Source organism: Psittacula echo (genome assembly GCF_963264785.1).
Source record: "Psittacula echo genome assembly, chromosome: 24".
Classification (NCBI taxonomy): Eukaryota; Metazoa; Chordata; class Aves; order Psittaciformes; family Psittacidae; genus Psittacula; species Psittacula echo.
Window position 1 is genome coordinate 1,758,969 of NC_137759.1, and position 22,403 is coordinate 1,781,371.

The window sequence follows — 22,403 nt, forward strand, 5'->3', positions numbered from 1 at the left end:
TTTAATTAACAGAGGTGTGTCCATGACTACACAACAGCACTGGGAGCCCCCTCCCCGCCCCAGGTTGCTTAGTACAGCCGGAGTTCTGGGGAATGCAGGGAATGCGCTGGGATTTCCGCTGGTCGGGCTGTGGGATGGGGCTGTGACCCCCAGCCGGGATCTGCTGCCCTCTGGGGGTCCCCGCTCCATCACCGTCACACTTCGCATCCCTAAGAGCAGCTGGGGCCACGGGTGCCCCGCGCTCTGCACGGCCTCAGCGGCACCGGGACACGGGCGGCTCCGGCACACGCCATGGGCCAGGTCACGGCCCCGCCGTGCCCCACGGCAACGGGTGCCAGGGCAGCGCTGGCACCGGTGACCTGACCGCAGCGCGCCGGGGCTGGGCTCGCGCCGCGTTTTTCCCTTCCCTCCCCTCCGCATTCCCCAGCGCATCCAATTTTAGCAGCTTTGCAAAAACAAAGCCTGGAGCTCCGCGGGCTGGAGCGGCTCCTTCCCGCTGCCCTCTGACACCCAGCCAGGGCGCCCGCGCCAGCAGCCGCGTGCTGCTGTCTGACGGCGCGAGGGGGAAAGGCCTCATATATAGACCCGCGGTGCCGCCGCGCTCCCAGTTGCCGGCGGAGCTGCCGCTGCGCTGGTGGCCATGGGGAAGCTGGTGCTGGCCCTCCTGGCTCTCACTGCCCTGCACGGTGCTGGCGCGTCAGGTAAGGCCGGGGCTGCCGTCTATCCATCGGAATCCCGTCCAGGCATCCTGATCCTCCCAGGGGCTGGTGGTGGTGATGTGGGTCAGGACAGGGATGGGGCTGAGCGCTCTCCAGATGTGTGCCGGGGCCAGATGTGTGCCGGGGCCAGAGGTGAGCCAGGGTCATGGCCACAGCTGCGGGTGGTCCCTTTGGCATCTGCTTGTGGGAGGATGTGTTGATGAGGCTCAGGGCAGTTTTACCCTCCTCAGGGTCATGTCACCAGAGGGATGGGGACATGCCCTGTGCCGTGTCACCAAAGGGATGGGGACATGTGTTGTCCCATGTCCTCGTCAGAACTGCCTGCTCTGGCACCAGACGGTTGGGCACCATCAGGACTCACTGGTGCCTCGGCCACCACCTGCTCCACAGGGCTTTTGCTGCCTGGTGCTAAGGCTCCGAAGCCCCATGGAGTCCCTCAAGCTGCCAAGGGCTGTATGAGACTGGAATGTCCCTGGTCTGGGGGCAAAATCCATCCAGCTGCAGGTGGGGAGGGACAGGGTTGAGTCTCCATTGCTGCTGTAGGATGGTGCCCACTGCATGCCCGGGGTGCAAAGGACCGGTTGGGCACCACTGGGTGCCCTGGGGAGAGGGTGCCCCAGCGCTGGGTGCTCCCACCCTGGGCTTCCCCCAGAGCCACTGGAGAATGATTCAGAGCCGGGAAAGAGCAGCACCGCGGGGAAACCCTGGAAAGCAGCGCCCAGCCTGGCAGAGCTCGACCTAGACACGGCAGGTATGGCCATCCCTGAGCCCCCACCAGAGACCTGCAACTGGGACACCCCAAAGGGGCTGCGTATGTGGTGCCCACCATGCCAGCCTGGAGATGCTATCACCCCCCATGGGACCCTTGCAGCAGGGATGTGGTGTCAACTCGGTGATCCCCAGGGCTTCCCCACCACATCTCCAAATGCTTTCATCCTTTGTCCGTGCAGTCCTCGATGTCCCCAAGCTGTTCTCAGCCCTGATAGCACCCCAGGGTGCTTAGGGATGAGGGTGCTGCTCCCTGTCCACATGCTCAGGGCTCTCTCTACCCCAGGCAGAGGAGCTGAGTGGACGTCGTGGTTCAACATTGACCACCCTGGGGGGGACGGGGACCACGAGAGCCTGGAGGCCATTCGCTTCTACTACCGGGGCCGTGTCTGCGAGCGGCCAGTGGCCATCCAGGCCCGCACCACCGAGTGGGAGCTGCCTGAGGACGTGGGTGAGGTGGTGCACGTCAGCCCCAAGAAGGGCTTTCGCTGCATCAACAAGGAGCAGCCGCCAGGCAAGACCTGCTCCAACTACCACATCCGCTTCCTCTGCCCGCTGGGTGAGTGCCTGGCCCTGTTGTGTCCCACTTTGCCCCTCCCCAGGGCCTGCTGATGTGTTCTATGGGGCTCCATACCCATTGCTCATCAACCTGTTGTACCGCATCGGGTGCTGCTGGAGCTGTGGTTACACCAAGCCCCCCTCCAGCTCCATCAATCATCCCTTGGAGGCATGACACTGGGCTCTGTGGGTGGTGGGTTCCCAGTTAACGCCTCTGCCGCTCCCAGAGCACATCTATTGGTCGCACTGGTCCTCCTGGAGCCCCTGCTCACGCAGCACCTGTGGCACCAGCGGCACCCAGACCCGCACTCGCCGCTGCGTCAATGCCCGGCTGGCGGCTGTGCTCAAGGAAATCAAGTGCAAGGGCAAAGCCACGGAGCGACGGACGTGCAGCGCCGGTCCCTGCCCAGGTAGGAACCCAGCATCCCAGTGCCCCCTGCATCGTGCTGGTCATCTCCAGCTCCTCTCCTGGTCCATGCATCATGAGGGAGTCTCTTGGCATGGCAGGTCCCTGGGCAAAGCCACCACTGCCTCCTCTTCCTCCTCAGCTTCATTTCAGTAACAGAGGCTGTGCTGGTACACAGGCTGGGCAGGGGCACACCGGGGTGAGCTGGGGATTGCCAGGATGGAGCCTTCCCACCTGGGGACATCCCCATGTCCCCATGATGCAGGGCCACCCCAGGCTGGGGGCTTGGTGGGGAATGTGGTGCCCAACGCCCACCCAGTGTCTGCCCCACAGAGCCGGCATGGACAGAGTGGGGCTCCTGGGGTCCCTGTTCCCGCAGCTGCGGCAGCGCAGGGAAGCGCGTCCGGCGCAGGAGCTGCAAGACAGCCAAGAAGGTGCCATGCAGCGGCCGCCCCACTGAGGTGCAGAAATGTCCCCCCTTGCCCTGCCCAGGTACCTGCCCTCAGGGACACAGGGACCCCTTCCCTGGTAGTGCCCCCCAACCCATGCAGCCCTACCACTGGCCATGGCCACAGGGCTGAGCACCGTGCCACCCCGCAGCCTGCCCTGAGCACACACTGCAGGGCACCGTCGTCTCTGCCTCTGGTTTGGCATTGCCAGATGCCCGCATCTACCTGGAGAGCCGCCCGCCAGTGCTGCTGGCCCATAGCGATGCCCGTGGGCGCTTCACCGCCACAGGGCTGTGCCAAGGCACCGCCACCAACATCAGTGCCCACCGGCATGGCTTCGCCCCGGCACTGGCACCCATCGTCTCCAATGGCTCTGGCGTGGCGGTAGCACACGTGAGGCTGCAGAGGTTGGGTGAGCATCAAGGTGTGGGGATGGGGACCTGGCCGTGTACCCCTTGAGGGACCCCCCCCCCGAGGGTGCATGGTGAGGGTGCATGGTGAGGGGGGAGCACCTTCTGCCACCTTTCTCCCCTACAGAGAAGCCCTACATGGTGCTGCACCCCAAGACGAAGGTGCGGGTGGCTGGGCAGGAAGTGACTTTCTGCTGCAAAGCCTCAGGCACCCCCATGCCAAAGAAGTACTACTGGTGAGCTGGGTCTGGGACTGGGAATGGTGGGAAAAGGCAGCCGTGGCCGAATCCCAGCTGAGCCCATCCCCATGCCCACAGGTACCACAATGGGACACTGCTGGAGAGGAAGGTGCACCGGTATGGCAGCCGCCTGGTGCTGCTGGGACTGGCACCAGAGCAGGCTGGCACCTACCACTGCAAGGCCAGCACCGAGGCAGGTGCCATCAGATCGGCACCGGCAGAGCTCACTGTGCTGGGTGAGAATGGGATGGGGCTGCAGCATCGCTTTGGGATGGGGCTGCAGCATCATCCCAGGATGGGGGGGCAGCAGCATCAGCTTGGAATGGGGCTGCAGCATTGCCCCAAGATCGGGCAGCAGCAGCATCACCTCAGGATGGGGCTGCAGCATCACCCTGGGGTGGGGCATGTGATGGGGAGGGTCACCCTAACCCCATCCCTGCTGTGCCCCCAGCCCAGGGCCAGCAGAGCTGCAAGGCAGAGCCGGAGCCGAGCCTGGTGGAGCTGCCCAGCGAGTGCCCGCAGGATGCCACTGGCTCCCGCTACTACAACGTGGGCCACTGCCCGCCCGCCCCATGCGCCAGCAGCCCCGGTGAGGTGGCAGCGTGCGGGGAGGATGCGGGGCGCTGCTGCGGCGTGCGCAGGATGGAGATGCGGGAGATCCCCTGCGCCGGCTCCCTGCTGCCCATCAAGGTGGTGGCTGAGTGTGGCTGCGGTCCCTGTGCCCAGCCCCGCGTCCTGGTGCAGGGCCGAGTGACGGCAGCCGACACCGGAGAGCCCCTGCGCTTCGGGCAGATCTTCCTGGGCGGGAGGAAGGTCGGCTTCACCGGGTACAAGGGCTCCTTCACCATCGAGGTGCCGCCAGACACGCAGCGCTTGGTGGCTCGCTTTGTGGACCGGCAGCAGAGGTTTGTGGATGCCGTCAAGGTCCTGCCCTTCAACCGCCGCGGTGGTGCCGTCTACCAGGAGGTCAAGATGCTGCGGAAGAAGGAGCCGGTGGCTCTGGATGGCAGCCAGAGCAACGCCATCCCGCTGGGGGAGGCGAGCGGCCGGGAGCCCATTGGGGAGCTCGTCCTTCCTGCCGGTGTCTTCCTCCGTCCCTCTGGGGAGGTCTTCAAGGGCACGGTCAAGGCCAGTGTCACCTTCCTGGACCCCAGGGACATGGCAACAGCCAGTGCTGCCTCCAGCGACCTCAGCTTTGCCAACGCAGAGGGGGAGATCGTTCCCCTGAGGACCTATGGAATGTTTGCTGTGGATTTTCGGGAAGGGGACAGCGGCACGGTGCTGCAGACAGGGCCGGTGGAGGTGCGGATGGACGCAGGGCAGGTCTGGATGCCAGAGCACCTGCAGAAGATGAAGCTGTGGTCCTTGAACCCCGAAACTGGCTTATGGGAAGAGGAGGGGATCCTCCGGCAGGCCGGGGGGAGCCGAAGGAAGAGGGAGGAGAGGACATTCCTGGTGGGGAACCTGGAGATCCGGGAGCGGCGTCTCTTCAACCTGGATGTGCCGGAGGACCGCCGCTGCTTTGTCAAGGTCCGGGCTTACAGCAATGAGAAGTTCAACCCCTACGAGCAACTGGAAGGGGTGGTCATCAGCCTCATCAACCTGGAGCCCCAGCCCGGCTACCCCGCCAACCCCCGGGCATGGGGCCGCTTCGACAGCGTGGTGACGGGTCCCAACGGCGCCTGCCTGCCCGCCTTCTGTGATGCCCAGCGCCCCGATGCCTACTCAGCCTATGTCACTGCCACGCTGGGTGGGGAGGAGCTGGAAGCCGTGGCCTCCAGCCCCAAGCTCAACCCCAATGCTGTTGGGGTGTCCCAGCCCTATCTGGGCAAGCTGGGCTACCGCCGCTTGGACCACGATGACCCCAACTTGAAGAAGACAGCTTTTCAAATCAACGTGGCCAAGCCTGACCCCAACAACGTTGATGAGACCAATGGTCCCATCTACCCTTACCGCAGCCTGGAGGAGTGCGAGGAGGCACCGGTCAGTGCCAACCACCTCCGCTTCTACCGCGTGGAGGTGGACAAGTACGAGTACAACGTGGTGCCCTTCAAGGAGAGCGACCTGACCTCCTGGACCGGTGACTACCTCTCGTGGTGGCCCAACCCACAGGAGTTCAGGGCTTGTTTCATCAAGGTGCAGATTGAGGGGCCGCAGGAGTACATGGTGAGGTCCCGTAACGTGGGGGGCAGCCACCCTCGCACCCGGGGGCAGCTCTATGGGCTGCGGGACACCCGCAGTGTGCGGGACATGCTGCTGGAGAACACCTCAGGCGCCTGTGTGGAGTTCAAGTGCAGCGGGATGCTCTTCGACCAGAGCCTGGTGGATCGCACCTTGGTCTCCATCATCCCCCAAGGCAGCTGCCGCCGCACGGGCATCAACAGCCTCCTCCAGGAGTACCTGAGCCGCCACCCGCCCGTGGCAGAGAACAACCACACGGCCGCCTTCACCATGCTGGCACCAGTTGACCCGTTGGGCCACAACTATGGCATCTACACAGTGACGGACCAGAACCCGCGCCTGGCCAAGGAGATCGCCATTGGCCGCTGCTTTGACGGCACCTCCGATGGCTTCTCGCGGGAGATGAAGGCAGACGCGGGCACGGCCGTTACCTTCACCTGCCAGGAGCGGCCGCCGGGGCGGGAGAGCTTCTTCCAGCGCCTGCTGACGGCCCCGGCTGAGGCGCTGGCCGAGATCCGGCGGGAGATGGGCACTGGCGAGATGCGCCGGGCTCCCCCCGATGTGATGGACTTCGCCTCCGGCGCCCGAGCCCCCGGCCCCACGGCCACCCGCCGGACCCCCAGCAGCCCGCGGAGGATGGGCCGGAGCCGGGGGCAGGTGTGAGCCCCGCGGTTGCCCCGTGGCCCCTCCCCGGCTCCGCTCTGCCCTCCCCTTCCCATGGCTTTTACCCGCATCATTTAAACCAGCCGAGGGGGGACACACGGGACACGTGGAGCGGGACCCTCCCGCCGTGCCCATGCCCTCAGCCCCAGCCCCGTGCGGGGCAGCTCATGGTGCTCAGCCCCAAGGACCACGGTGCTGTTTGGTGCCGGCAGCGGCGCCGCGGCCCCACGGGGTTATTAAAATAAAGAAGAATAAAAGAGGGGGTGGAAACCAATAGGGGAAGGGGCCGGGATGGGAAGGGAAGGGACGGGGTCCCCTGCCTGGTGCTTTGTCCCATGCCCCGTCTTGGGCTCCCCTGTGCTGGGGCTGGCACTAGCCAAAGCTGCCACGAGCTGGGAGCACCCACTGCATCCCTGCCATCACCCCATGAGGAAACGTGGGGCTTCTTTTGGGGGAAGACCCGGAGGATGTGGATAAAAAGCCCCCCCTGCTCTCTCTGCCCAGCACCGTGTGGTGTGGCTCTCCGGTGGCATGCAGCGTGCTGGGGACACCAGGCTTGGTCCCTGTGATGTTCACCCATCACCTGGCAGTGCCTCATCCTGCACCCATCCTGCTGCCACCATCCCGGCTAGTTTTGCCCTCGGGGAGTGTTTTTGCCCTTCCAACTGCCTTTACCCCAGGCAAAAATCAGGCAAGAAAGCGTTTGTTGTAAAGCAGCACCAGGGAGCGGGCGCAAGGCTGGGGCAGGATGCGGCCCCGTGACGGTGCTGACATGCACCGAGGAGTTGTACATTATTTATTACAAAATATAGAGTTGTGTGTGCACCCGCCCAGCTGCTGGGGGTGCCCGGACCCGCCTCTGTGTGTGTGTGACCCCAAAACCCCCTGCCCATCGCCTCCCACCTCCACGGTAGCACAGTCCCAGCGGCTTCTGTTTGCCTTGGGCCAGGCTCAAGGCTTGGCTGCAGCACGGGGGGGACCGATGCCAGGTCCCTGCAGCCGTGGGACGTGGCAGCTTGGGGGGGGGCCCTCCATCCAACCCGGTAGCCCTCCCCTCCCGGCACAGGGATGCACTGAGCACCCACTGGGTGACCCCAGCCAGGGCGAGGGGCAGGGGTCTGTCTATCTGACATCAGCCCATCCATCCACCCTGGCTTGTGGTTCTGGGTGGGTTTTCCAGCCCCCATCCCACACGTGGATCCCAGCGGATGCAGTAATGGAACAAGCTTAGTTTATGGGGCCAAACCCCCTGCTTCCAGCTCCCGGAGCAACGTTTCCCTTTTACAACATGGTTTGGCTGCACCACGGCATTTTTTCACCCTTATACTGGATGCGGCTGCTCGCAAGATCAAAGGGGACAACGGGAAGGGGTTCAGGGGGTGTTTGCCAAAGCAGCCACCAAATCCCAGCCCCTGTCCCCATCCCGCCTGGATGGGAACACACCGGACACTGGGACCCCATCTGATCCCCCACAGAACAGGAGTGCTGGGTCTGCCTGTCCCTGGCTGTTGCCTGTCCCTGGCTGCTGCCTGTCCTTGTTCTGCCTGTCCCTGAGTGCTGCCTGTCCCTGGCTGCTGCCTGTCCTTGTTCTGCCTGTCCCTGAGTGCTGCCTGTCCCTGGCTGCTGCCTGTCCTTGTTCTGCCTGTCCCTGAGTGCTGCCTGTCCCTGGCTGCTGCCTGTCCTTGTTCTGCGTGTCCCTGAGTGCTGCCTGTCCTTGTTCTGCCTGTCCCTGGGTGCTGCCTGTCCCTGGGTGCTGGGTGCCATGGACCCCCTGCAGGGTAAGGCGGGTGAGTGCTGCCCCATGGCCATGTGCTGGGGACCGGGGCAGTGCCAGCGGGCAGGATTGTTTTTCACCATCTGGTTGGCTCGGTGGGATGCAGCTGCACAGGCAGGGCGGGTGGAAGCGGCTCCTGCTGCTATTTATGGCATCGGGAAGAAAACTGGGGTGAATAAAGACAAAAAGCAGCCACACAAAGGGGCTGGTCAGACCCCCCCATTCACAGCCCCTTATGCTCACAGCTGCTCCCTGCTCCAGCTCACTGGATCCCATCCCAGTGACACAGAGCCAAGGGGGTGGCCAGGGGCTCCCTGCAGTCCCATAGACTCAGAGGAGGAGCCAGGGGCACACACGCAGGGATGTGCCATGGTTGCGGGAGGTCCATGCTGGGTGTCCAGCCCAGCCCAGCATTCCCGAGGGCTGGAAACCTGCCCAAGGTCAGGGGATGGGCTGGGGGCTGCAGCCAAACCCCTCCTGCTGCTCCTCCATTTGGTGTGGGTCCAGCTCAGGGGCTGTCCCCATCCCGGGGGTCCTGCACCCTCCAGCCCCAGGGACAAGGAGCTCCTCAGTCCTCACCCTGTCCCCAGATGCCTCCATCACTGTTCAGACCCACACCGTGTGCTGCAAAGCATCACTGGGTACCAAAGTACCCCCCGGCCCCTCCTGGCTCCCAAGTGATGCTCGGCCCAGGCTGATTCCGTGGCTGAGCTGCCCAGGCTGCAGCTGGGATGCTTTTGTCTCCCATTTTCCTAATCCTTAGCAGAAATCACCAGCATGTGGCTCTGCAGGAGCTGCAGCAGCTCCAGAATGGGGGTACCCTGCAGGGGAGCCCAATGGAGACCCCACACCAGACCCCCATGCTGCAGGATGGAGAACCCAGATGGGGTTTCTGCAGCACAACAGCTTGCGGGGGCAAAGACCTGCTCTTTTTGTGCCTTCTCAGCCCCTGAGCATGGGAGATGCTCCTGGCTCAGCTCTGCAGTGGGCAGCTGGGAGGCTGGGGATGGAGTGAGGGCCCTCGAGGGTCCCCCATGACCTTGGGCAAGTGACGGGGTGAAGTGGGGCTCAGCCATGGGGTCTGGGGTGTGCAAGGTGTGGATGAAAATCCACTCAGCTCTGCTGGGTCCATTCGGCTCCAACGATGCCTGGGAAGCAGAGACAGGGATGGAAACAGCTCCTGGTTGACAGGACCTTTGGATGCAGGTGAAGGGGCACAGCAAGAACCAGTATCCGTGCGGGATGTGTATCCCTGTGGTGATGAGAAAGGCAGGTGGGGCCGGAGCTCAGCTGCTTCTTGTTACCCCCGGCCCCTGGCCAAACGGGAATAGCAAAGCAGCAGCTTCCATTCCACCCCGCCAGCAATTAGGGATGGCTGGAGCCCAACCTCGGTGTGCCGGAGCACCGGCACGTCCTGCGGTGCCGCCAAGGCCCCCACGGTGGGGATGGGGGTGCTGTTTACCCCCAACATCCCCACCCTGGGATGCACCCCCCCAAGCCCCATATTGAGCAGTGGGAATTGGATAATGCTGCCTTGCGCCCCATAAGCACGTCCTGGTGCTGGCCGGGACCAAAAGCTGGAAAGCACCTTGGGAAGCTGCTCGTGTTCTTTCTCCTTTTTATTTTTGTTTTAAATAATGGAAAATCTAATGACAGAGCCTAAATTGAAATAATAAAAGCCAGCAGCTGAAAAGCCAACCCAAAATAGGAGAGAAACCCACGTTTCAGGCTGAACGGGAACAGGCGCAGGCAAGGGATGAAAGGGAAAAGCAGAGACGCTGCAACTGTCCAGGACCCTCCTCCCTGCCCCACCATGGGGTGTGGAGCATTGCTGTGGTGGGATCTGCCCCCTGTGCCCCCCACAATGTGTCCCCAGGGGTCCCCTCCCTGCTGGCTTCACTCCTTTGCTTCACACCACACCCAGCGCTGTTGCTCCAGGGGCCGCATCCCGGCCTGGGCTCCAGCCCCAGGGGGTGCGGAGGCATCTTCTCTATCCCCTGTCCTGAAGCGGAGCATCTCTCTGGATCCTGGACCAGAACACCCCTGGTGACCCCAACCAGAGCATCCCCATGGCCCAAACCAGAGCACCCCCAGGTACCCCAACAAAAGCATCCCCAGGGACCCCAACTGAAGCATCCCCAGGGATCCCAACCAGAGCACTCCCAGGGATCCCAATAGGAGCATCCCCAATGACCTCAGCCAGAGCATCCCCAGGGACCCCAACAGGAACATCCCCAGGGACGCCAAAGTGGAGCATCTCTGGCGACCCCAACCAGAGCATCCCGTGCATCCAGCCACAGGGGGACACTGAGGGTGCCAGCTCCCTGTCTCTGCCACAATGGCCAGATCCAGCTCCTGAATTCCAGGCCGTCTGGCCAAGATGCGCTCCTCCGCTCCCAGCGTTCCCTCCAGACAACCTGCCTGAGGAGGAGGGAAAATAATCCCATCCTCAAACCCGGACAAGCTGGAAGCGAGAGACCCCAACCCCTCCTGAACACACTGGCTGAGGCGTTGCTTCGTGTACCCTGCGAAAAGAGCTATTGGAAGCTGGGCTTTGAGGGAAAGCAGTGGGGCTGACACTGGGGATGCCACGGGGATGGCTCCGGGGCTGTCCTCAATGATGCACATTCCTCTCCCAGCTGTCCTGCGTGGTTTTGAGCGCCGCATCTCCCCCTCGCGCTGTTCAACACGAGCTGCCTCTGGAAAAAACAGCCATGCCCGCCTTTCCAGGCTATTTTTGAAGCCTTTGGCTTCGACTTCTCTTCAGGCTCCAGCCCATAAATACCAATAACAACACATCTCAAGGTTTTCTGCTGACAGTCCTGGCGCTGCCAAAGCCTTTTCATTCTCCAGATGTTGGGAATCTGACTCAAAAACGCGAAGTTTGGTCAATATTTGGGCCGGGTTTGATTTCCAGCTTTTGCTTTTTCGATCACATGAAGCAGTGCAATAAAAGGCCTCAAAGTGGAGCAGCTATTTCTGGAGGCAGCGGCCAGAGCATCCCTAGGGCTGGGCTTCCCGTGCCAGGGTGCTGTGCCGGGGGTGACAGGGAGGTGGCACCAGCCCATCCCTGTAGGTGCCACCTTGGCTTTGTTTGGATCATTTGGACTGGGATGTGTTTGGGTGAGCAGCTCCGGTGTGACACAGGGGCAGCCGAGGCCAGCCCAGTCCTGCATCCCACACTCTGTATCCCATATCGAGTGTCCCATATCCCATACCCCGTATTCCCATACCCTGCACTCCATATCACACGTTCCACATCCCATATATCTTATATTCTGCATCCCATATGCATCTCATATCCCACATTCCACATGTCATATCCCACATCCCACATCACATACCCCATATTCCCATATCCCATATTCCACATCCTATATCCCATATTCCATATCCCACGTCCTATACCCCATATCCCACATTCCATATCCCATATCCTATATTCTATATCCCATATCCTGCCCCCATATCCTACATCCCACATTCTATATCCCGCACCCCGTATTCCACACCCTGCATCTGACACCTCACATCCTACACCCGCATCCCCCATCCACACCCTGTATCACCTCTCCCATACCCAAACACTGCATCCCGCATCCCGTGCCGCCCATCTCTCCTCCCAGCCCCACACAGTGGTAGGAAAAGGAGCCGGGAATGTGCCTCTCCCCATCCGCCCAAGTGCTCTGGGGTCCTTCAGGGCCGCGCTGGCCCTGCCAGTGTTGCCTTCCCTTGGGCGCTGTTTCCCTGCTAAGGAACGTCAGCAGGAAAAGCATTAAAAACACCAGGATTTTAGCCCAGGTCCTGGAAAAAAAAAGAGCGTTTCAGGTTTCTCCCCACCAGGCCCCGCTCCCGGGTTCCCAAAACCCAGCCCATGCAATGGCTGCAGCACAGCGCATCCCCAGGGATGCAGCCAGGGGCTACCCACCCATTACCAACACTCATCCCCAGAACCGGCCCCTCTCTACCCACAGCCAGGGAGTCTGGATGGGGACATCCCGGGAAGGCCTGGACTGGGTTGGATGTCATGGGGCCAGAAGCCAGGGCCAGATCCTGCCCACTGCCCACCCAGAGCCAGGGCAGGGAATGGGGCTGTGCTGCAGACTGGTACCACCCCCCCCATCACCGCAAAACCAGCCCCCCCAGTACCCCAGCTCCTTCATCACCTGGTTACCCCACACTCCAGCCATACCCGAGGTAGCTCTGAGCCCAGGCATCCCAAACCCTACTTTATACCTTGGGTATCCCATAACCCTATTCCTCGGTACCTCTGGTACCCCATACCTTAGGTACCCCATGCCCTGTGTACCCCATACCCCCATTTCTCCATACCCTGGGTACCTCATACCCTGGGTTACCTGTACCCCCATTTCTCTATACCCCAGGTACCCCATACCCTGGGTATCGTGTACCCCTAATTCTTTATAGCCCAGGCACCTAGCACTCTGGGTACCCCATTTATAATCCCCAACAACCCTCACACCCCCATTACCAGGGGATGCTTGGCCCTGCCCCCCCTCCATGAGCACCGGTCCCACTGGCAGCTCCATGGAGCTTCACTCCCAGTGTGTGGCTCCCCAGCTCCCTGGCTCCCCCCTGCAGTGAGCTGCAGCATGTTGCCCAGTCCTGCATCCCACCTCTGTATCCTATATCCCATATTCCTATACCCCATATTCCCATACCCTGCACCCCACAATCCACATCCCATATCCTGCATCCCACATCTGCCCCCGGCAATATCTGCCTGTCCCAGAGCTGGCACAGGGGGGACCCAGCAGCCCGGCGGCCGTTCACCTCCCCCGGAACCACATGATTTCCTGGAAAATCCCGTTTTGGGGGAAGTGAAACTGCTCGATTTGGGACAAAACTCCCACCTCCCTCCCAGCACCGAGGGCTTGTGCCTGGATGAAGGGTGGGATGAAGGACCCGCTGCCACCGAGGAAGCGACCTTGGACGACGTACGTGGCCTTGGTCTTTGGGATGGCCATCGTGGTGCTGGTGGCTGCGCTCCCCACTGCACTCTGGCCGCTGGCCACAGGCTCTGCCATGGTTGGGAACTGCTCTGCAAGGCTGGAGGGCCTGGAGAAAGCTTTGGCCATCACCAACCAGTCCCTCTCCGAAGCCCATGGGCAGAGGGATGACTGCAAGAGGCAGCTGGTAGGTGCTGGGTGATGCTGGGGACCTGCAGCCCCCCCCGTGTACCCGAAGTGGGTGCGTTTGGGTGCTGTGAGGAGCCCCCAGCCCCTTCCCTTGTGCAGAGTCTGCTGCAGGGGAAAGCTTTGGAGCTGGAGGAGGCGCTTCACAACGTGAGCCGGCTGCAAGGTGGGGCCAGAGCAGGAAAAGGGGTGCGGGGGTGTGGGTGTGGGCAACAGCCTCTGGGACACCCTGGTCCAGTGCTCTGAGACACCCTGATCCCATCCCCTGGTTCACCCTGATCCCATCCCCTGGTTCACCCTGATCCCATCCCCTGGAACACCCTGATCCCATCCCCTGGAACACCCTGATCCCATCCCCTGGAACACCCTGATCCCATCCCCTTGGACACCCTGATCCCATCCCCTGGTTCACCCTGATCCCATCCCCTGGTTCACCCTGATCCCATCCCCTGGGACACCCTGATCCCATCCCCTGGAACACCCTGTCCCCGCTGCCTTCACTCCCTGCAGGGGAGAACAGGGCTCTGCAGGCAGCGGTGGCCCAGCAGCAGCAGCAGCTCGAGGACCTGCAGGGCAGCAGGTGAGCCCCACGTCCCCCACGTCCCCTCCAGCCCCACGCTCTGTCACCGACTGTCCCTGTGTGTGTCCCCCCTCCAGGGACCGGCTCCAGCAGCAGAACCAGCACCTGCAGCAGCAGCTCCAGGCCATGAGGAGCCTGTACTCAGATGGGACCAGGCTCCCGGATACATCTCTCGGCCTCCTGGTTCTCCTCCTCACCAGGATGCTCCTCCTGTGAAGAACATGGACCCTACTGATTGTCCCATCTGCTCACCACAGAGTGATGGCCCTCCAGCCACTAAGGGCTGTGCTCAGGGTGAAGAGGGGACAGAGGCATGGCAGGGCTCTCCAGAGCTACTCTAGTTATAGAATCATAGAATCGTAGGATGGTTTGGGTTGGAAGGGACCTTAAGGCTCATCCAGTTCCAGCCCTCTGCCACGGGCAGAGAGTTAAGCGACTTTTAACCAATTTCCAATAAACCACTGTGAAAATCCAGCGTTTTGTTGCTCCAGAACCTCTTGGGGAACCAAAGCCCCATCTCTGCTGCACTGGGGTCAAAAGGGTGCTGTAGCAGCCCCTCAGCATCCCCAACTACGTCCCCACTTGTCCCTGTGGCTGTGTCCCAGGGCCGGGCTGAGGGACAGAGCATCCTCCAGCACAAACAAGAGCTATTCTGGGCTGTGACCTGCGAGGAACCGCAGCCCAAAGCGGTGCTTGGGGAGAACAACCCACACGCCACAATTACAGCAACCCAGGGAGCGACCTGCCCTGGGGACACCGGCACAGCCTGGGCAGCCACCGCTGGAGCGGGTGCACGGTCCCTGCTCCCCCGGCAGCATGGACCCCGCGGTGCCCAGAGCCACGCTGAAGGTGCTGGGGCTGTGCGCGGCGCTGCTGGTGCTGGTGGCGGCGGTGACAGTGGCTGTGGCGGTGATGGTGTGGCGCTCCGAGGCCGTGGGCAAGCTGCGGGGCTGCCAGGAGCGGGCAGCCAACGAGAGCCGGGAGCTTGGGAACGCCGTGGCCGAGCTGGAGCGGGAGCGAGCACGGTTGCAGCAGGCGCAGGATGCACTGCGCAGGGAGCTCGCCCAGGCCCATGGGGACAGCAAGAAGCTCAATGGCAGCCTGGTGTCCTGCCGGGAGCGGGCGGTAGGTGCTGGTGGGGATGGGGACAGGAGGGTCCTCGGCCACCTGCATGCATGGGGTGAGCGGTGGTGGAGTGGAGAGGGGGGTTCTGGCCTCAAGAGCAGGGTGATGCTTCATCCCTTGGGAGGGATTTCACCCAGGTCCATGGAAAGAGCCGGCACTGATGGGAAGGATGCTGTAAGTTGGAAAGATGAGCCAGAAAAGAGGAGATTCAGCCCTGGGATGCAGGACCAGCAGCACCCCAGGGTGTGCGGCCACATTCGTGCATGGGGCACCCCAAAAGGGGAGCCCTGGAGGGTCCCAGTCCCTCAGCACAGCCCCAGTGCTGCCATGCCCCTGCCCATGAGCCTGTGCCTGTGCCTGGTCTGGGGCAGCTATTCTGAGCTGCGACCGAGATGCTCCATGCACGTATAATTACCCCGTCCCAAGGAGCCAGCGCGGAGCTGCCATTCCTCTGCTCCCAGGTATTTTTAGCTGCAGCTCCAGCTGGGAAAGGGCTTGGCCTCAGCGCCGTGGCCACAGCCCGGAGGAAGAGCCGGGTCCCGCCGCCCTCCGGGTTCATCCGGCTGAACAATGGACCAGAGAGGCTGGAAAAGTGCTCCCGCTTCCCAGGGCTGGCGCCGGGCTGGGCACTTGCTTGGGGAGCCCTGTCCCTTCCCAGGGGTGCCATCCATGGGGACCTGGGTCTGTGTGCTCCAGCATCCTCCCCAGGCTCAGGCAGAGCCATCCCCACAGGGAAGAGGGATTTCCCCACATCCTCATCCCTACTCCTTCAACAAACATGGCTCCCAGGCCACCGAGAGCATGGGGACAGCCTGGGGACGTGGGGTGGCAGTGAGAAGGAGCAGGACACTGCCCGCCCTTGTCCCCAGGCCAGGCTGGTGGTCCATGTGACAGCGCTGGGGGACGAGGTGTTGGCCCTGCAGCGGGAGCGGGATGAGCTGGCCCGTGGCAAAGCGGCTCTGGAAGGTGAGCGATGTCCCACGGGAACGCCGGGCACAGGTCCCCCATCACACACCCGCTGGGCACAACGGGTGTTCCGGGTTCAGGTGCAGGGTTTTGGGTGATGGTGCTGTCCCCATCGCAGGGGAGCTGGCGCGGGGCGAGGAGCAGGAGCTGGGGCTGCGGCAGCGGCTGGAGCAGGCGATGGAGCAGCAGCGAGCGCTGCGGGCACGCGGGGAGCGCTGCGAGGCCCGGCACAGAGACCTCGAGGCCACCCTGTAAGGTCCCTGTCCCCCAGCACGGGCTGGGGACCTCCACGCATCCCATCACCCAGAACCAGCCTGACCCAGGGGGACCATGGGCAAGGGCACCGCTTCACATGGCTCCATGTCCCTGCAGGAGGGACTACGCGGCCCAGGTGGATGCTCTGCGGCGGCAGGCGAGGAACCGAGCGACCGGGCGCAGGTGCCCCCCACCCCGGTATTCCTGCATGGCCGGGGGGAGGATGGACACCCCGGGGGGGCGGGATTCACCCACCGTGATGTGCCAATGCCACCGGTGTCCCTGGGGCAGCAGCACCTGAGGTGTGCAGGGACTCATTCACTGCCCTCCCCTCTTTTGCAGGAAGGGCTGAAGCGCCACAGCCCCCAGACCCCTCCCTGATGGGGGTTTGGGGCTGGGCCCCCTGCCCGCTGAGCCCATCATTGCCGGTCTCACAGCGCCCTTTAGCACTGGACCCAGCAGCCACTCAGCCCCGGCCACTTCTGACCAGCACCAGCGCATCCAGGTGAAGGGGGGGTGGTCACTGTGTGTCCTCACCCCACCGTGTGTTCCGGTCCAGCCATCTATCCTGATCCAGCTGCCTGTCGTGATCCTGCTATGTGTCATGATGATCCCACTGTGTCCCGAAGCCACCACGTCCTGATCCAGCTGCCTGTCGTGATCCTGCTATGTGTCATGATGATCCCACTGTGTCCCGAAGCCACCACGTCCTGATCCAGCTGCCTGTCGTGATCCTGCTATGTGTCATGATGATCCCACTGTGTCCCGAAGCCACCACGTCCTGATCCAGCTGCCTGTCATGAAGCTGTTGTGCCCTGATCCCACCATGTCCCGATGCCACCACACATCCTGATCCTGTTGGGTGCCCCGATGCCACCACCGCAGCAGGACCGGAGCATGGGATCACCCAGCTTTTTGGGCAGAGCTTTAGCTCAACCACTGACTCCATGGAGCTGCTTTCATCAGCTCCAGGGCTTAACACCACATTCCCAGTGCATTCCAGAAACTGGGAAGACTGGGCAGGGGTTTGGGCAATAAAGGCTGCTCTGCTCCCTGAGATGCTCCCCCCAAGCCCTGCTCAAGCACCACACACACCCCAGGGCTTTAACTGGGCTCTGCCACTGCTGGCGCTACAAGGGACACCAAAGTCACACTGGGGGTCCCCTGCCAGTGACACAAGGAGGTGGGAATGGGGGACCAGCGGCTGCTGCTGTTTTGCAGCCGCTTCCCAGGATCTTTGATCTGCTTTGAAGAAGGTTTCCAGGAAAGTTGCCGATTTTCCTGCTGCTGCCGCCACCACGATATCCTGTGCAGAGGGCAGGCAGGCTGAACACAGGCATCCGGCCTCCTCCTGCTGCATTTCCCATGGGACATCACCCCTGTGCCCCCCAGCTTTCCAGGGAAGGGCTGCAGAGCCTGCGATTGAGGGACCAGCCCCATTCCCGCACCCTGAATCTGGCAATGCCAAAGAACCCCAGCCCTGCAGTGATTTGGGATGGGGAAGACAAGCAGGCACAGCTATTCCCATTATTTCCGATAGGAAGGGTTAATTATAATGGGGAACTAATTTGAAAATGGGGCAGAGGGAGGGTCTGCAGCACTGGGGGAGGGTGGGTGCCCAATGGGGGTCACCGGTTAGCCCAGGAGGCTGTGGGAGTCCTTGGGATGCTGCTGGAGCATCCAACTGGCCGCGGTGCCAGGGGTCCGGCTGAGCCCCGGCAGAGGGACCAGGGGGGCCAGGGGGTGACTCACCGTTATTTGCAGTTCAGGAAGGAAACGGCAGTAGCGGTGAATGGATCCAGGCCTGACACCATCCCAGCCATCGCAGACACTTCCCGGTCCCCAGGGAGTGCAGTGCAGCCGGGAGGCAGGAAGCAGTGAGCGGCTCGGGGTCAGCGCCGGCACAGCCCTGGCCAGGCATCCTGCCCAGCCTGGGGGGGTCCGGGCACATCCCAGCGCTCCCGCGGGGTGGGCACAGGGTGGAAATGCCCATGGCTGGGACCCCACCATGGTCCAGCTCAACCCAGACCCCCCATCTGTGGTCACGGATGCTGAGGGTTGGACAGGCAACATCCCCCCCCCGGCCCTGGTGCTGCCTGCGCCCTCTGCAACCCCTTTTTCCTGCATCGAAGACCCCCCTCGATGTCCCCAACCTGTCCCCAAGCCAGCCTCTCACCAGGCTCTCCCCTCAGCTTGGTGTGGACACCCCAGGTTTGGAATAGGACAGAGGAGACAGCGCCAACCCTGTGGCTCTTTCCATTCATGCTCAGCTGGGCTAAGCCACGGTGGCAGCAATGGAGGTTATCCCCACATGGGGCCAGGGCCACCAGTGTTCCACATGGAGCTTGGCTGGGCTTCCTCAGCAGACTGGAGATCTGGCCATGTTCCCATGCCGGGACCAGGACCAGGAGCAGCTCCCCAGGCCCTGCAGCTGGATGGTGGCTCTACAGCGTGACAGCACCCATGGGTGCCGTGGCCACAGGTTCCCACCCCAGCCCAGGACCACCCTACCTGCGATCCAGGTCCTGGCCCCATCCTTCCCCTGCCCACAAGTTGCCTGTCAGGTGCAGGAGAGCACACAGAGCATCAGCCCCTGTGTGCTACGAACCCAGCGGTGACCCATGTGCCACCATCCCCCACAAGGACACAGCACCAGGACCAACCCAGTGCAGGATCCTCCTCCATCACCCCCCAGCAACTGCTGGCAGCCGCATCCCACCCTGCCTGCCCTGGGGACTCATCCCGGGGCATCCCGGCCGTGCCGGGCGCTATTTTGGGATAAGAACTGGTCCCTGCCCGTTAGCAACCGCAACAATTGTCCTCTCACAAACAGAAGCTGCATCGTGATAAGACGGCGGGTCAGGAGCATCCGGAGGGGCAGGAAGGAGCCCGGCAGAAGGAAATATTCACTGGAGAAATATAAACACAGCGTCGGGAGAATGCTCCGCCCCGGCTTGGCAAAAAAGGGGCTGCCCCGGGCTTGGGGTGAGCAGAGCACCGGTGGGATGGAGAAGAGCAGCTACCCCATGGCCAAGTTCGGTCTGGAGGCCAAGGAAGTGATGCCCAAGCGGGACTGTGGGTTTTACGTGAAGTACATCTTCCTCTTCACCTCCCTCATCCAGTTCCTCATCATCCTGGGGCTGGTGCTGTTCATGGTGTACGGCAACGCGCAGGCAGGCACCGACACGCACCTCCGGCTGCTGGAGGAGCAGCTCCAGGATCGCTACAGCAAGATCATCGCCCTCGGCGAAAGGAACATCAACCTGACCCGCACGCTCAACGCCACCCTCAAGGAGAAGCAGAGCCTGCAGGCCCTCGCCCAGAAGGTGCAGCGGGAGCTGGAGAAGTGCAACAGCTCCCAGACTCCCAACCCCATCCCCAAGGTGAGCACACATCCCTGGGGAGGGATGGCAAAGCCCCCTGTTGGGTACCAGGGGCACCGAGCCACCCATGGGTATTGCAAGCACCCACAGGCTTCAAGCCCCACAAGCTTCAGCAGGGATGGATGAGAGGGTGCTGGGGGCAGAGCCTCTGGTGATGCCAAATTGCCCTCCCCAAGTCCCCGGGGGGGTCCCAGCTGCTGCTCTAGGGGGTCCAATCTTGCACCCCTCCTCACCCTCATCCTGCTCCTTATCCTCTTTCTTCTCTTCCTCATCCTCCCCAGCCCCAGCAGCCCCCAGTGCTCTCAGCAGTGCCTGGGGAGGGGGAGGTGCTGAGGGGGTTGGGGGATATGTTTTCACCCATCCTCCTCTTCCTCACTCTTCTTCAGCTGCAGGAGATGATGAAGATCATCTTCTACCAGAAGACGAAGCTGGACGAGTGCCACATGACCATTGGCCTCATCAACGCCAGCTGCAGCAGTAAGGGACACCCCCCACCCTGGACACCCCCTTCCCAACACCCTGGGTACCCCCTGCACCCCTCAGGGACCCACTGCAGGCTGTGCAGCGGGGGCTGCAGGATGACAGCACCCATAGGTGTTCCCCCAAGGTGTGGGGTGGGATTTGGGGGGGGGAGAACCACACACCCCAACCCGACACATCCCCCTGTACAGCTGATAAGGTGCTGCTGCGGAGCCAACTGGACCAGGCAGCCCAGGCCAAGAAAGAGCAGGAGGAGAACTGCCGCAAAGAGGGGGCTTTGCTGAGTAAAGCCACAGCAGAGCAGGAGAGCTGCCAACAGGAGCTGCGCAGCAGCCAGAGCCTCCTCGAGTCCACCCGCCACAACCTGGAGCTGCACAAGCAGGAGTGCAGCACCCTGAGGTCCGACGTCAGCTACTCCTTCCAGCGCATCAAGGAGATGCTCAGCCCCTACAGCTGCACCGCGGTCCACGACCAGCTCAACTGGCTGACACAGCGCACGGAGAGGCTGTTCCTCTGGCAGCAGGACCGGGACACCAAGTATGTGGGGAAGAGCGTGTGCGAGGCGAGCCTGAGCCAGTGTCAGCAGAACTGCTCCAGGGAGAAGCAGGAGCTGGAGAAGCGGCTGCAGAGCAGCGAGAAGCAGGTCAAGGGAGGCCAGGAGGAGAAGAAGAAGCTGCTGGCGGAGAAGGAGCAGCTCAGCAAGGAGCTGGAGGAGAAGAGCAAAGCGGCTGCGCAGGCTTGGTACTTCAAGGACCAGCTCAGCATCTGCATGGGCTCCAAGGTGAGGGAGACACTGGGGACATCCCTCAGCACCCGGGGATCTTTGTTGTGTGGGGCCACCTTTCGCCCTGTACAGCCATGGTTGTGCGCTGGGCAAGGACAAGAGGTTGCAGCACCCTGAGGTCCCCTTCACCCCAGGGTGCTGTGGCAGCAGTGACAGCACTGATGGCCTCCATCCGCTCTCCTCCACAGATGGACACCTTCTTCGACATCACAGGCTCCCGGGTGCGGCCAGGACCCTTCGCCAGCACAAGCGCCCTTGTGGATGCTCTACGGAACCAGGGCATCTTTGGGAATATGGGTGAGTTGTGGGGTAGAAGCACTGTGAGACCCTGCGGGCCCCCCTCCCTCCTGGCACCCAGCCCGGCTCAGGGCTGCTCCATCCCACCAGGCAAGATCAATGCGGAGGAGATCCAGCGCTCGGTGCAGAAGATCATGGAGCAGTACACATCCACCCTCAAGATCCCCAGGTAAGGGGGGCTGGCATGGGACCTCACTGGACTGGGGGGATACCAAGGGGGGAGCAGCACCAAGGTCTGATCCTGCCCTCTCTGCAGCGGCTAACAGCAGAGCAGCACATGGATTACAGCAGCGAGGGGCTCCGGGACCAGCCCAGGCAGCACTGCCCGCAGCACAGATGGCAAATCCTGGCCAGGAGTGAGCAGGAAGCCCTTGGCCATCCCAGCCCCAGTGCAGCGGGAGCCGGGGCCACCCTTCCCTGTCCCTTTCCCTGTATCCCTGCGCTCATCCCATCCCACACGCTCACCTCACCCCTGCATGTACTTGGCAGCTGTAAATAGAGCCATCCCTGAGCACCGACACTGCTCGCCACACGAGTGTCTGGATGCCTGCGAGCGGGATACAGAGGCCATGGCCAGGATGGGGAGTGGGAACATCCCGTCCCGGCTTCACATTCTCCTTGGGGGCGGGAAGCGTGCAAGGCCAAGCGAGCGGGAAGCTCTTGGCAGCCTCATCCTGCCACGGAGCCCCCTCGGCCCCCCAGGCCGCACTGGGGCCGTGATGAATCTCCGCCTGCCACTCACTGATTTATGGCCTTGCTTCCCGATTCTTCCTGTTGAAAGAGCCTTTCCTGCCGGCTGGGCTGCCCGCACGCCATCCCCTGCCAGCACGCACAGCTCCCAGCGTGGCCAATTCCCACCTCCATCCCCAGCCAGCACCCCCAGCTCACATTCGGGTCCCCAAAGTCCCACATGGATCCCCCAAACCGGATCCATCCTGGGATACAGGCAGCAACGTGCTCCTGCTGCATTCCGCTGCCCAAGGATGGGGACAGCACCAGATACCCCCACCCATGCCCAGCTCCCAGGGTGGGAATAGGGGTGATGGAGGGGCTCCCCCCATGTCCCAGCTACTGGGGGACCAGCTCGCTGCCAGAGTATCTCCTGAAGCTCCACTACAAATAAACTTGTAGCATCAGGCACTTGCAGAGATTGGGAGCCCCAGAAGGAGGGGTGGGAAAGCAGGGGGACCCCAGGGAGCACCCCATCTTT

At 62.6% G+C, this 22,403-nt stretch overlaps 3 protein-coding genes across 3 annotated transcripts; all 3 read left to right on the forward strand.

Moving 5' to 3' along the window:
• Positions 1-640: 640 nt before the first annotated feature.
• CILP2 (cartilage intermediate layer protein 2) lies at positions 641-6,393 on the forward strand (the record flags this gene model as incomplete). Its single annotated transcript, XM_080634138.1, has 9 exons — positions 641-701; positions 1,372-1,470; positions 1,774-2,046; positions 2,273-2,455; positions 2,785-2,943; positions 3,052-3,312; positions 3,438-3,546; positions 3,628-3,785; positions 4,001-6,393. 9 exons carry the CDS (start codon positions 641-643, stop codon positions 6,391-6,393), a joined length of 3,696 nt encoding a protein of 1,231 aa, XP_080490264.1.
• A 6,649-nt stretch (positions 6,394-13,042) lies between these two features.
• On the forward strand, positions 13,043-14,229 carry LOC308229726 (uncharacterized protein). Its single transcript, XM_080633959.1, has 4 exons — positions 13,043-13,324; positions 13,426-13,489; positions 13,834-13,903; positions 13,981-14,229. Exons 1-4 carry the CDS (start codon positions 13,073-13,075, stop codon positions 14,117-14,119), a joined length of 525 nt encoding a protein of 174 aa, XP_080490085.1. The 5' UTR covers positions 13,043-13,072; the 3' UTR covers positions 14,120-14,229.
• Positions 14,230-19,205: 4,976 nt separating this feature from the next.
• On the forward strand, positions 19,206-22,202 carry PLVAP (plasmalemma vesicle associated protein). Its single transcript, XM_080633998.1, has 6 exons — positions 19,206-19,632; positions 20,019-20,109; positions 20,304-20,893; positions 21,085-21,193; positions 21,284-21,362; positions 21,450-22,202. The coding sequence occupies exons 1-6, from the start codon at positions 19,255-19,257 to the stop codon at positions 21,454-21,456; spliced, it is 1,254 nt and encodes a 417-aa protein (XP_080490124.1). The 5' UTR covers positions 19,206-19,254; the 3' UTR covers positions 21,457-22,202.
• Positions 22,203-22,403: the final 201 nt, after the last annotated feature.

What these genes read in the sequence shown, in the direction of transcription:
- LOC308229726 (XM_080633959.1), top strand. Translation starts at nt 13,073, where the DNA reads ATGAAGGGTGGGATGAAGGACCCGCTGCCACCGAGGAAGCGACCTTGG. An exon ending in ATGACTGCAAGAGGCAGCTG is followed by an intron (nt 13,325 to 13,425) that starts GTAGGTGCTGGG and finishes TCCCTTGTGCAG; the next exon opens with AGTCTGCTGCAGGGGAAAGC. An exon ending in GAGGACCTGCAGGGCAGCAG is followed by an intron (nt 13,904 to 13,980) that starts GTGAGCCCCACG and finishes TCCCCCCTCCAG; the next exon opens with GGACCGGCTCCAGCAGCAGA.
- PLVAP (XM_080633998.1), top strand. Translation starts at nt 19,255, where the DNA reads ATGGAGAAGAGCAGCTACCCCATGGCCAAGTTCGGTCTGGAGGCCAAG. An exon ending in CTCCCAACCCCATCCCCAAG is followed by an intron (nt 19,633 to 20,018) that starts GTGAGCACACAT and finishes ACTCTTCTTCAG; the next exon opens with CTGCAGGAGATGATGAAGAT. An exon ending in GCATCTGCATGGGCTCCAAG is followed by an intron (nt 20,894 to 21,084) that starts GTGAGGGAGACA and finishes TCTCCTCCACAG; the next exon opens with ATGGACACCTTCTTCGACAT.